This window comes from Oncorhynchus tshawytscha, linkage group LG06 (assembly GCF_018296145.1).
Source record: "Oncorhynchus tshawytscha isolate Ot180627B linkage group LG06, Otsh_v2.0, whole genome shotgun sequence".
NCBI classification, from domain to species: Eukaryota; Metazoa; Chordata; class Actinopteri; order Salmoniformes; family Salmonidae; genus Oncorhynchus; species Oncorhynchus tshawytscha.
Window position 1 is genome coordinate 8,488,282 of NC_056434.1, and position 12,502 is coordinate 8,500,783.

Here is a 12,502-nt window from a genome sequence, read left to right on the forward strand (position 1 = left end):
AGTAAAACATTCTCAGAACCTTTAAACCCCAGGAAACATAGTAAAACATTCTCAGAACCTTTAAACCTTTAAACCCCATAGTAAAACAGGGGGAAACATAGTAAAACATTCTCAGAACCTTTAAACCCCAGGGAAACATAGTAAAACATTCTCAGAACCTTTAAACCCCAGGGAAACATAGTAAAACATTCTCAGAACCTTTAAACCCCAGGGAAACATAGTAAAACATTCTCAGAACCTTTAAACCCCAGGGAAGCATAGTAAACATTATCAGAACCTTTGAACCCACAGGGAAACATAGTAAAACATTCTCAGAACCTTTAAACCCCCAGGGAAGCATAGTAAAACATTCTCAGAACCTTTAAACCCCCAGGGAAGCATAATAAAACATTCTCAGAACCTTTAAACCCCCAGGGAAGCATAGTAAAACATTCTCAGAACCTCGCTGCAATCTAAAAAATTAAGGTTCCCAGAACAGGAAAAATGTATACTTCTTGTTCTCAGAACCTTTCAATAAGGTTGAGTTTTACCGGTAAGGAAACTTATGGCTTTGTTCCCAGAACCTATGGGAAACAAAAAATGTACATTTCCACAACTTCCAAGGAAAGAAATGTGATAGCTGTGCCAGGACTATCAGTTGAAATAGAAACCCAACAGCACACTTAAGTTTCACTTTCCCCATAGCATTCCTGTTGAAGGCAACAGTTTTAAGAAAGCTATTTGCATAACTGCCAGGTCATTCTTAGCTACAGTATAAGTGTGTGTGAAGAAGAAGGATAACAACAACAAGTCAAAGGGTTTGGCTACTTCACCAAAAGAGCAATGACTAACCAAGAATGGATTAGGATTTTTCAATCAAAGGTCAAAAATCTGAAGAGGAATAAGAGAGACCGCTGGCGTATCGAGTTTGATGATTCCATTAAGGCAGACAATGTGAAATTAGGCTGGCATCAGTACATCAGTGGGGCATTTGGAAGGTAGGAGTCCTTTGATATTGTTGCACTGTGTGTGTTACCTGTTAGGTGCTAACATAGACAACCAAAAACAGGTAATTGTGTGTATCTGATAAATCAAATACATTAGACTGATAGTTGACATTGAAGTTTTAATTTAAAGGGTAAATGCTGTAAAAAACTATAGTAGATAGATATATTTAAACTGTATGTTGAACAAAAATATAAAAGCAACAATTTCAACGATTTTACGGAGTTACAGTTCATATGAGGAAATCAGTCAATTGGGTGCATGGCTGCACCCCTGCCCAGTCATGTGAAATCCATAGATTAGGGCTGATTAGTCAATCAGAATGAGTTTTTCCCCACAAAAGGGCTTTATTACAGACAGAAATAAGCCTCAGCTCCCCCCCCTCAGACGATCCGGCAGGTGAAGAAGCCGGATGTGGAGGTCCTGGGCTGGCTTGATTACACACGGTCTGCGGTTGTGAGGCCGGTTGCATGTATTGCCAAATTCTCTAAAACGATGTTGGGGACAGCTTATGGTAGAGAAATTAAATGAGCTCTGGCAACATCTCTGGTGGACATTCCTGCAGTCAGCATTCCAAATTGCATGCTCCCTCAAAACTTAAGACATCTGTGGCATTGTGTTGTGTGACAAAACTGCACATTTTAGAGTGGTCTTTTATTGTCCCCAGCACAAAGTGCACCTGTGTAATGATCATGCTCTTTAATCAGCTTATTGATATGCCACACCTGTCAGGTTGATGGATTATCTTGGCAAAGGAGAAAAGCTCACTAACAGGGATGTAGACAAATTTGTGCACAAAATTTGAGAGAAATAAGCTTGTGCGTATGGAAAAGTTTGGGGATATTTTACTTCAGCTCATGGAACAAGGGACCAACACTTTACATATTTTTGTTCAGTATATTGTTCAGTATATTTCTCTAGCTTTCATGTAGCCCCCTGAAAAAGTATGTTTGAATGCAATTATTTGTAATTCAACACCAGGTAAAGACTGTGCCTGGGGTTGAATTACAAAGAATACTTGCGCAAAGTATAACAGTTGTTGATTAGTTGATTACAGTTGATTACAACAGCACCGTAATGGATTTCAACAATTGCTCTGTTAAAAGCTGCTTGTGTCTGAAACCCACTTCCCCTTTTTTCTCCAATTTCCACATGAAGGTTCAAGTGCTCCAAGTGTAACAGAAGTTGGTCCTCTGGCCGGGTGAATGTGGTGTTTCACATGCATCTATCGTCAGGGCAGGGAATGGTGAAAGTGCGATGTTTGCGTCAGGAATGCAGGCAATGTGACGGCGCTCTTATGGAGGAGGCCAGTTTCGATGAGGAGAAACTCGAAGTCCTACTGGAGAAACTGATGGAGAAGATTCGTGTCAAGTGCTACCGCGAGAACCTGGGCAAGAGAAACAGACGTGATTTCGATGACGAAGACGATGAAGGTCCCCCCCATGAGAGTGCCCATTGCGAAGCCTGCAGTATGGGCCTTTGCACAAAGCGTTTTAAAGCCCGGTAGAATATGGTAGAAATAGACTGGGAAACGCCCTAATACACTTTTTATAATATTTCTCTTTGTTTACTTGTCTATATCTAGTGGTCATTGGGTACACCCTAATGTCTGATTGCTAAAGCTATTTGTTGATTAAATAAATGCAGTGAGACACTGGTGGAACTGGTGGAAGATAGGTGTGGCTGCACAGGGCACAATGAAAGTGGAATAAGAGCCTCAGCAACTTGAGATTAGAGAGGTAGAGAAGGCTCCTCAGCTATGTGAGGTTAGGGAGGTAGAGAAGGTTCCTCTACTATGTGAGATTAGAGAGGTAGAGAAGGTTCCTCTACTATGTGAGATTAGAGAGGTAGAGAAGGTTCCTCTACTATGTGAGGTTAGAGAAGTAGAGAAGGTTCCTCAGCTATGTGAGGTTAGAGAAGTAGAGAAGGTTCCTCTGCTATGTGAGGTTAGAGAAGGTTCCTCAGCTATGTGAGGTTAGAGAAGTAGAGAAGGTTCCTCAGCTATGTGAGGTTAGAGAGGTAGAGAAGGTTCCTCAACTATGTGAGGTTAGAGAAGTAGAGAAGGTTCCTCAGCTATGTGAGGTTAGAGAAGTAGAGAAGGTTCCTCAGCTATGCGAGGTTAGAGAAGTAGAGAAGGTTCCTCAGCTATGTGGGGTTAGAGAAGTAGAGAAGGTTCCTCAGCTATGTGAGGTTAGAGAAGTAGAGAAGGTTCCTCTACTTGTGATTCCTTTGAAGAGGAAATGGATTGCCTTTATTTTGCAGCTGTTCCAGTGTGTGTACAAACAATGTGTCACGTCCTGACCTTTTTATGTCTCTATTTTGGTTTGGTCAGGGTGTGAGTTGGGGTGGGCATTCTATGTGTTTTTTCTATGTTTTCTATTTCTATGTGTTTGGCCTGGTATGGTTCCCAATCAGAGGCAGCTGTCAATCGTTGTCTCTGATTGAGAACCATACTTAGGTAGCCTTTTCCCACCTGTGTTTTGTGGGTAATTATTTTTTCCGTGTGTGTTTGTGTGCACCTCGGGTTGTGTCACTGTCTTTTTTTTTCTGTTTACCTGTTTGTTTCTTGGTTGTTTCGGTTTCACTTTCATTAAAAGATGTGGAACTACATGCACACTGCGCCTTGGTTGATTTATGACAGGGAGTTTGACGATAGCGAGCGTGACACAAAGCTTTATTACTGTCATTGAATTATTCTGATGGTACACCAACAATACTGTTTGGGTCTGTGTATTTCCTGTCTTACTCCACCGTGTGTCTATTTGTAATTGTAATCCAATCTAATGAAGGCGAAACAAGTTTTATTGCACAAGACATTTGTTGATGATGGGGTGTGATATTAGGCGTGAACTACTACAAGACACAGCATGTCACTCTTTTGTATTCTTACGTGGAAGTTTATTACCCATAACCAAAATAAACACACCACATATCCTCTTCCTCTTTCATGATGATGACTTAGCCTTTATGGTAACGGTGACAGGCCTGCACTGGCCACAACACCCCCCCTTTGTCAAAGACAATACAAATAAAATGGCTTTATGAACGAATGTATTATTGGCAGCGTGATGATAAAGTTAAAAATATTCAACTGTATTTTAGTACCGTTTCCTCCATACAGGTTTAGCGACTCCTAGCGACAATTATTTGAAAGTTCATCTTAACACGATGCTGATGTTTACAGAGACAGTAATACTTGATTGCAAACATCTACAGTTGAAGTCTGAAGTTTACATACACCTTAGCCAAATACATTTAAACTCAGTTCTTCACAATTCCTGACATTTAATCCTAGTAAACATTCCCTGTCTTAGGTCAGTTAGGATCACCACTTTATTTTAAGAATGTGAAATGTCAGAATAATTACTAGAGAGAATGATTTATTACAGCTTTTATTTCCTTCGTCACATTCCCAGTGGGTCAGAAGTTTACATACACTCAATTAGTATTTGGGAGCATTGCCTTTAAATAGTTTAACTTGGGTCAAACGTTTCTGGTAGCCTTCCACAACCTTCCCACAATAAGTTAGGTGAATTTTGGCCCATAATTACTGAAATGTTCATCTTAACACGATGCTGATGTTTACAGACACATTAGTACTTGATTGCAGATATCTATGAATAAAGAGGTCTCCTTATTTAAGTCATGAACTAATTCCAGGACTCATATTATCGCCCGTCTATAATTAAATTATCAGCATCTATGTTGTATCAGACACGAGATAGAGAATAAACATTACCATTTCATAACATTTCATAAGTTATATAACAAATGATTTGGGTGGGAGAGCTGAATGGGAGGACATTGGGACACCTGTTCCTTTGTGTGCTGAGGTGAACCCCCAGGTCATTTCCATAGCCCAGTACATGTATTGTCTGCAGAGCTGTGGTACACTATTGTCCGATGCCCACTGGTTGCACTTGTTGCGTAGGTTGGTACACCACAGCTCTGAGGTGAAATGTCCCCTAGGTACAGGTCTAGGATCAGCTTCCCCTCCCCCAATCCTAACCTTAACCATTAGTGTGGAAAATGATACACTGACCCAGGATCAGCTTCTATGGGCAACTTCACCCTCCTCCACAGCCATTTACTGTGGCTCACGCCTGTTTTGTATCCAACCCCCTGCAGGTAAAGTAGCTCTGTACCACAAGAGTTCACCTGCTCTACTGACCACCTCATTTGCCCCAAGGTTTATGGATCTCACTCATGGTCTTCTCTGTTGCTAGGAATATTTCTACCATATTTCTACAACACTTGATTGCACAATCAAGAATATCATTGAATCCTCGTGTCACTTCTAATGTATCAGAGATCTTTGTTGTGTTCAAACTTGAAAATAGTCTGGAGCTGTAAGATTTCTGTGGATTCTCCAACAACAACTTATGATATGACATGACAATACATCAACATAAGTGGTTAACTATGCAAATTAGTCTGTATATAGTCTGTATATATTCAATGTGTTCCAGCTGGTGAAGAGGTGCCATCGCTATGGGAGTGAGGTAACAAAGCTTTGCTCTAGACAGTTCTTCAGCCAAACTGGAGGATTGAAACAGTCAACAGTAGTTTGCAAAAACTTGCAGTTTGATGGCAGCCAAGGATTTTTCCAAAATGGAGGTAAATATCTTTAATTCTAATGCCTTTCGTTACATTGGGGGTTTTACGTTACTTAAGTTGTGTGTCTGTGTGTTGTGCTTCAATGCATTTACTGTAATTGGTCAAAACATTTGTTAGGTCTCTTTTGTGGTAAATTAAGGTGTGAATTCTTACTGTAATTCATGGTGTTATACACATTGTGTTAATTATCAAACATACACTAAACAATGGACTGTATATCTAAAATACAGTTTGACCTTTGAACCTAACAGTGATTTTTTTAAATGACTATTTCAGTCTCAACGATGGTGGGTCAGTTCCCACCAGGTTCTGTTCATCATCTGCTGCATCATGGTACAGGGTAGGTACAGCTTGGACACGGGGAAAAATGAGTAAAGTCAACTAAATTATGCTAAGTAAAGTTAAAATATTCTAGTTGAGTAAAAGTTGGTGTTCATTTATTCTTTAGTTTTATGTTTACTTTTTGATATTGCTTGGGGTAGCTGTTACTTTAGCAATCAATTTCATAACATAATGTATTTGTGGGTTTGCAGTCAATTCATTTCACTATCATATGAAAACGTAGCAAGGTCTTCATCATTCTAAGAAGATTCTAATAATGATATCTACAATACGCAAGAACCCCAAAATTAAAGACTTTTCACTGAAGATGATCAGATATTTGACATAATTTATGAGATTCTCATATCCAGAGCAACATAACATAGAGAGTGAATACATTTTCATCCTGGTCCCCTGTTTGGAAATGAACCCACAACCCTGGTTTTGCAACTGCCATGTTTTACCATGTTTTACCAACTGAGTCACACAGGACCATATCAAAACCACAATATAAAGCAGCATGGTTACCATTGTTTCCCCAGCGCCATGCCTGAGATGTAAGATAGTGGTGAACTGCACCAACCCCAACACCATAGCCCTTCTGGCCGCCCTGGAGAACGTCATGAAGTTGTACTCCATACGACCTGTCATGAACCTCTCAACCCCCACCAACATCAGCATGTACTTCACTCTCTACGGCATCCTGGGTGTGGTAAGGAGTAGTAGGACAGCATGGTATCCCTTTCAACTAGTTCACCTGAGGAGACCATTAAATCCATCAATGTATTTGACATGTGCTATATAGTTCTGAATGTTCCTCCACATCCTGTTTCGTAGACGTATGTAAAATGTGGCTTTATTACCTTTACTTTGTAGGAAAACTAATTCTCTTTTCAGGAAGAAAAAGCACAACTGTTGAACACATACATTTGGCTGGTGAAGGTGAGCGTATTATTTTATTATTTTTGCAAATATATGTACACAATGTATGGGAGTCATTTTTGCACTTTGGTTTCTGATTCTCCTACAGCACGTTACTTCGTGTTACATATGTGTTAGGGCACACAACATCCATTCACCAATATGTACTGAATAGCAATAGTGATATATATATTTGGTTAAAACTAAAAGATATATTTTATCTTTGATTGTCGAACAATCCTAAATATCATATTATCATTTAGAATGCTGCTTACAGACTTCTTACAAACATATTGCATTGTTGCTAACTTGTTGTTTTAGGAATGGGAGAATGAATTTTTCAGCTGGGACCCAGTCCAATGCGGCTCTGCCAATATTTCTCTCCCCAGGGAAATGTTCTGGTCACCAGATGTGGTAATCAATGAATTGTGAGTTTAACATCTCTATAGTCTATATAGATACGATATACATATTTTTTTGATGAAACATTGAATTTGGTCTTACTGCTATTAGCCCAAAGAAACACATTGAATAACAGACTAATACATGGAAAAACACAATCAAAAAATGATGAAAAGGAAGTTTGTTTTAAAGTGTCTGTCCTATATCTGAGAGATAAACGAAAGATCAGGAAATGTATCATTGTTTTTTACCCATATTTAAACTATTTTTTGGCACTAAAACTGATTCAATATACACTGAACAAAATATAAACACGACATGCAACAATTTCAACGATTTTACTGAGTTACAGTTCAAAGGAGGAAATCAGTCAATTGAAATAAATTCATTAGACCCTAATCTATGGATTTCACATGATTGAGAATACAGATATGTATATATTGATTACAGATACCTTTAAAAAAACATAACAAATGGGCCTCACAATGGGCCTAAGGATGGGCCCTGCGGTACTTTTGTGCATTCAAATTGACAATTGATCAAATTGTGTTCGTTGTCCATAACTTATGCCTGCGCATACCATAACCCCACCGTCACCATAGAGCACTCTGTTCACAATGTTCACAATGTTGGCATCAGGAAACCACTAGCCCTCACAACGCCATACACATGGCCTGCGCTTGTGTGGCCGGTTGGACGTACTGCGAGATTCTCTAAAATGACATTGAAGGCAGCTTATGGTGGAGAAATGAACATTAAAATCTCTGCCAACAGCTCTGGTGGACATGCCTGCAGTCAGCATGCCAATTGCACGCTCCCTCAAAACTTGAGACATCTCTTGTGACATAACTACCCCTTTTACAGTGGCCCTTTATTGTCCCCAGCACAAGGTGCACCTGTGTAATAACCATGCTGTATAATCAGTTTCTTGATATGCCACACGTGTCAGGTGGATGGATTACCTAATCCATCCACCTGACACATGTGGCATATCAAGGCATATCAAGAAACTGATTGTGCCAGGAAAGCATGGCCAGTCGTAGAAAAATGCTTTTTGAAATTCTCGATTATCGTAGATTTATCGGTGGTGACAGTGTTTCCTAGCCTCAGTGCAGGGCAGCTCGGAGGAGGTGCTCTTATTCTCCATGGACTTTACAGTGTTCCAGAACTTTTTGGAGTTTGTGCAACAGGATGCAAATTTCTGTTTGAAAAAGCTGACCTTTGCTTTACTGCCTGTGTATATTTCCTGTGTATATTGGTTCCCAACTTCCCTGAAAAGTTGCATATCGCGGGGGCTATTCGATGCTAATGCAGTACGCCACAGGATGTTTTTGTGCTGGTCAATATCAGTCAGGTCTGAAGTGAACCAAGGGCTATATCTGTTCCTGGTTCTACATTTTTGAATGGGGCATGCTTATTTAAGATGGTGAGGAAAGCACTTTTAAAGAACAACCAGGCATCCTCTACTAACGGAATGAGGTAAATATCCTTCCAGGATACCCAGGCTAGGTCGATTAGAAAGGCCTGCTCACTGAAGTGTTTTAGGGAGCGTTTTACAGTGATGAGGGGTGGTCATTTGACCGCAGACCCATTACGGACGCAGGCAATGAGGCAGTCATCCCTGAGATCTTGGTTGAAGACAGGAGAGGTGTATTCGAAGGGCAGGTTGGTTAGGATGATATCTATAAGGGTGCCCGTGTTTACGGATTTGGGGTTGTACCTAGTAGGTTCATTGATAATTTGTGTGAGATTGAGGGCATCTAGCTTAGATTGTAGGATGGCCGGGGTGTTAAGCATGTCCCAGTTTAGGTCACCTAACAGCACGAGCTCTGTAGATAGATGGGGGGCAATCAATTCACATATGGTGTCCAGAGCACAGCTGGGGGCAGAAGGTGGTCTATAGCAAGCGGCAAAGGTGAGAGACCTGTTTCTGGAAAGGTGGATTTTTAAAAATAGAAGCTCAAATTGGATAGTAAGACTGAACTCTGCAGGCTATCTCTGCAGTAGATTGAAACTCTGCCCCTTTTGGCAGTTCTATCTTGTGAGAAAATGTTATAGTTAGGGATGGAAATTTCAGGGGTTTTGGTAGTTGGCAGAATGTGCTAAGGCAGTGAATAAAACACTTAGGGAGGAGGAGGCTTCAAATATTAACATGCATGAAACAAAGCACTGCAATTACTCAGACACCATTCCTTTGGCTCTGCTACTACCGAACGTTGAGTTCTCTATATTTCTAGCATTACTATTGTTTCAGAGAATACTTCATGTTTTACTCATAGGATTATTCTTATTATAATTTTTGGGGGGGAAGGATATCCTTACAAACATTTTAATTCTGTCCCTTTTTATTGCACTTGTAACAGATTCAGTCACTATTAAAAATTATAAAACATATGATTTATATCATGCCCATGGTTTGAAATTGTCCCCGTTTCACCCTGTTTTACAGTATGGATGAAAACAGATCTCCCACCATCCCTTATGTGTACATTAAGCACACTGGTAAAGTGCGAGACGCCAACCCTGTCAGAGTGGTTAGCTCCTGTAACCTGGACATCTACACCTTCCCCTTTGACGTCCAGAACTGCACCTTCACCTTCAACTCCTACATCCACCGTGGTAAGACGTCAATGCAACCATGCTTTAGGGCCTCTTTGAACATAAGGATCCTATGCCAAACCCATCACTCCTTCTCTCCCAAAAAAACATCCTGACTCTTGTGATCTGAAATGATAGATGAGAAACAGGGTGGTCCACTGAGTCCATTGAAGTATTTGATAAATTACTCGGTGTCAACCAAGGGATCCGTTTGCTATTAGGCCTGAGTTTACCAATCCCTCAGTACAGATCATGTTCTGCTTCCATATAGGTTCAACCCATTCATCCCAGGATGTCCCATTCCTTTTTCTCCCCTGCAGTGTCGGACATAAGGATTATTTTAGGGAAGAAGGTGGAGGACATCCTGAAACGCTCCATTAGCGTGTTGTCCACCGAAGGGGAGTGGGAGCTGATGGACATCAAATCCAGGAGGTTCAATTTATCAGCACCTGATCAGGGAGAAAGCAACCCCTATGATGAGCTCTACTTCTACGTACGAACCCAAAGCACTGCAATTTCTCGGATGCCATTAATTTGGCTCTACTACCACAGAACGTTGAGTTCTCTATATTCCCGAGCATAACAATTGTTTCAGAGAGTACTTCATGTTTCACACATAGGATGCTAACCCAGCTAATTATGGCTTTGTCTTGTCTGAAATGGGAATATGTTGCATAACACCAAATCACCCTTGAAGGTTGACATTGACCGTTGTGTCTCTGAACTGTAGATTGTCCTGAGGCGCAGAGCAACCCTCTACGTGGTGAACCTCCTGATCCCCAGCTTCTTTCTCATCACTGTGGATCTCTTCAGCTTCCTGCTGCCTCCCCAGAACGCGGACCGCTCCTCCTTCAAGATGAGCCTTATTTTTGGTTACTCCGTCTTCCTGCTCATCGTGAATGACCTGCTGCCAGTCACAGGAAGCACCATACCATTGATAAGTGAGTATGAGAGCCTCCCAGGTGGCACATCGCAGTGCTAGATGTGCCACCAGAAACTCTGGGATCGAGCCCCAGCTCTGTCGCAGCCAGCTGTGACCGGGAGATCCATGGGGCGACGCAGAGCATTGTCCTGATTAGGGAGGGTTTGGCTGGCAGGGTTATCCTTGTCTCATCATGCACTAGTGACTCCTGTGGCGGGCTGGGTGCAGTGCAGGTGTATGGTGTTTCCTACGGCACATTGGGTTGGATGTGCTGGCTTCTGGGTTGGATGTACTGGCTTCTGGGTTGTGTCAAGAAGCAGTGCGGCTAGGTTGGGTTATGTTTCAGAGGATGCATGGCTCTCGACCTTAGCCTCTCCTGAGTCTGTGCGGGAGGTGCAGTGATGAGACAAGACTAACTACCAATTGGATACCATGAAAAGGGGGTCAAAAGATAAGTGAGTATGAAAACATGTGTACTGGAAACACCATTGTTGTCGTAAGTCATAGAGGTAGATGTTCACTTTGTGTTATTTAATTAGCTGAAGTCCACTTCCTTTGTCCTCCTAAGAGTGGCTGAATATTTTCCTCTCTTCACCTCCTGCACATGCAGATGTGTTCTTCGCCATCTGCTTGGCTCTGATGGTGGCCAGCCTGCTGGAGACTATTCTCATCACGAACCTCCTGGTCGGCTCCAGTAACTTCCGCCCAGTGCCTGGCTGGGTCCGAGTGCTCGTCCTGCGCTTTATGGGCACCCTCGTCTGGCTGCCTCAGAAATCCAGAGAGGACAAGATCATCCTCAATCCAGTTGCAAGAGGTACCCTGTCTGATCCTCCAGGGATTTACAATTACACAGACTTTCATTCAGTTAGCAGATCCTTGTCCTGTCCAACCCAATGCAATATAGTGAAGCATTTAATCACAGGCCTGAACCAGTAACATAAATGCAGGAATCACTCTGATACATTTTTCCAGACACTTGACTAGTCTAAGGTCCGACCTTAGACAGAATGGTACTACCCACGTTTATCAATAATTTGTCTCATTAGGAGGTATATTCATGATTTCTCCATTCTCCCTGCCTTCCCTCTTGTCTCTAAGAAACAGTCTGCCCTCTAGTGACGGTGGAGAGACAGGTTCAAACAGGAGAACCAGGTAAGATGTGGGCAGAGGCAGGCGATCCAGCCCTGGCGGAGCTGAGGAATCTGAGCAATGAGCTCCAGTCCATCCGCCTCCATGTGGCCCAGCATGTGGACGGGAACCAGATCTCCCAGGATTGGATGCAGGTGGGCTACATCCTCGACCGGCTGCTGTTTGGCATCTACTGCATCTTCATCACCTTCAGCTTCATCGTCATCCTCAGCGTTTGGAGTAATTATCTTAAGTAATTTGTACAACCAGTGATGTAATTAGAAAAATAGGTGGTTAAACGCCATTCGTTGTGAAAAAAGTAACGCTCCCTATATTTTCTTAGCGTTTTTTCATGATAGGTGGCAAAATATTTGTGTAAAATACAAAATGTGTGGAAATAGTGCTTACCCTCCACTACACCACCGTGTACAAGACTTAAGAGTCTCCCGTGTTGTCAACTGCTGTTTAGATTTAAAAACAATTACCTTAAAATTAGAATAACTTTAACAATTGTTTGTTTGATCTTCTGGCTGCACTGAGTAGGTGTGTTGACTTATATATTACTATATTAGATTAAATATATTTTTTCTTTGTCAAATAAACATACTT

General features: G+C 41.5%; 2 protein-coding genes across 12 annotated transcripts; both read left to right on the forward strand.

The window, feature by feature from the left end:
• The first annotated feature begins 692 nt into the window (after positions 1-692).
• LOC112251975 (receptor-transporting protein 2) lies at positions 693-3,598 on the forward strand. Of its 10 annotated transcripts, XR_006083568.1 has the most exons (4): positions 693-977; positions 2,143-2,876; positions 2,941-3,012; positions 3,193-3,344. XR_006083568.1 is itself a non-coding variant. In XM_024422842.2 (2 exons), the coding sequence occupies exons 1-2, from the start codon at positions 823-825 to the stop codon at positions 2,489-2,491; spliced, it is 504 nt and encodes a 167-aa protein (XP_024278610.1). In that variant the 5' UTR covers positions 693-822; the 3' UTR covers positions 2,492-3,598. The 10 variants fall into 10 exon arrangements, 1 of the variants encoding a protein (XP_024278610.1); XR_006083562.1 differs by having other exon boundaries at positions 2,941-3,598; XR_006083564.1 differs by lacking the exon at positions 2,941-3,012 and having other exon boundaries at positions 3,049-3,598.
• A 1,417-nt stretch (positions 3,599-5,015) lies between these two features.
• Positions 5,016-12,502, forward strand: LOC112251991 (5-hydroxytryptamine receptor 3A). Of its 2 annotated transcripts, none has more exons than XM_042322902.1 (10): positions 5,016-5,601; positions 5,878-5,941; positions 6,465-6,634; positions 6,820-6,864; positions 7,165-7,271; positions 9,695-9,864; positions 10,164-10,336; positions 10,574-10,784; positions 11,376-11,579; positions 11,870-12,502. In XM_042322902.1, exons 1-10 carry the CDS (start codon positions 5,572-5,574, stop codon positions 12,148-12,150), a joined length of 1,455 nt encoding a protein of 484 aa, XP_042178836.1. In that variant the 5' UTR covers positions 5,016-5,571; the 3' UTR covers positions 12,151-12,502. The 2 variants fall into 2 exon arrangements, with proteins under 2 accessions (XP_042178836.1, XP_042178835.1); XM_042322901.1 differs by having other exon boundaries at positions 5,021-5,601; positions 11,864-12,502.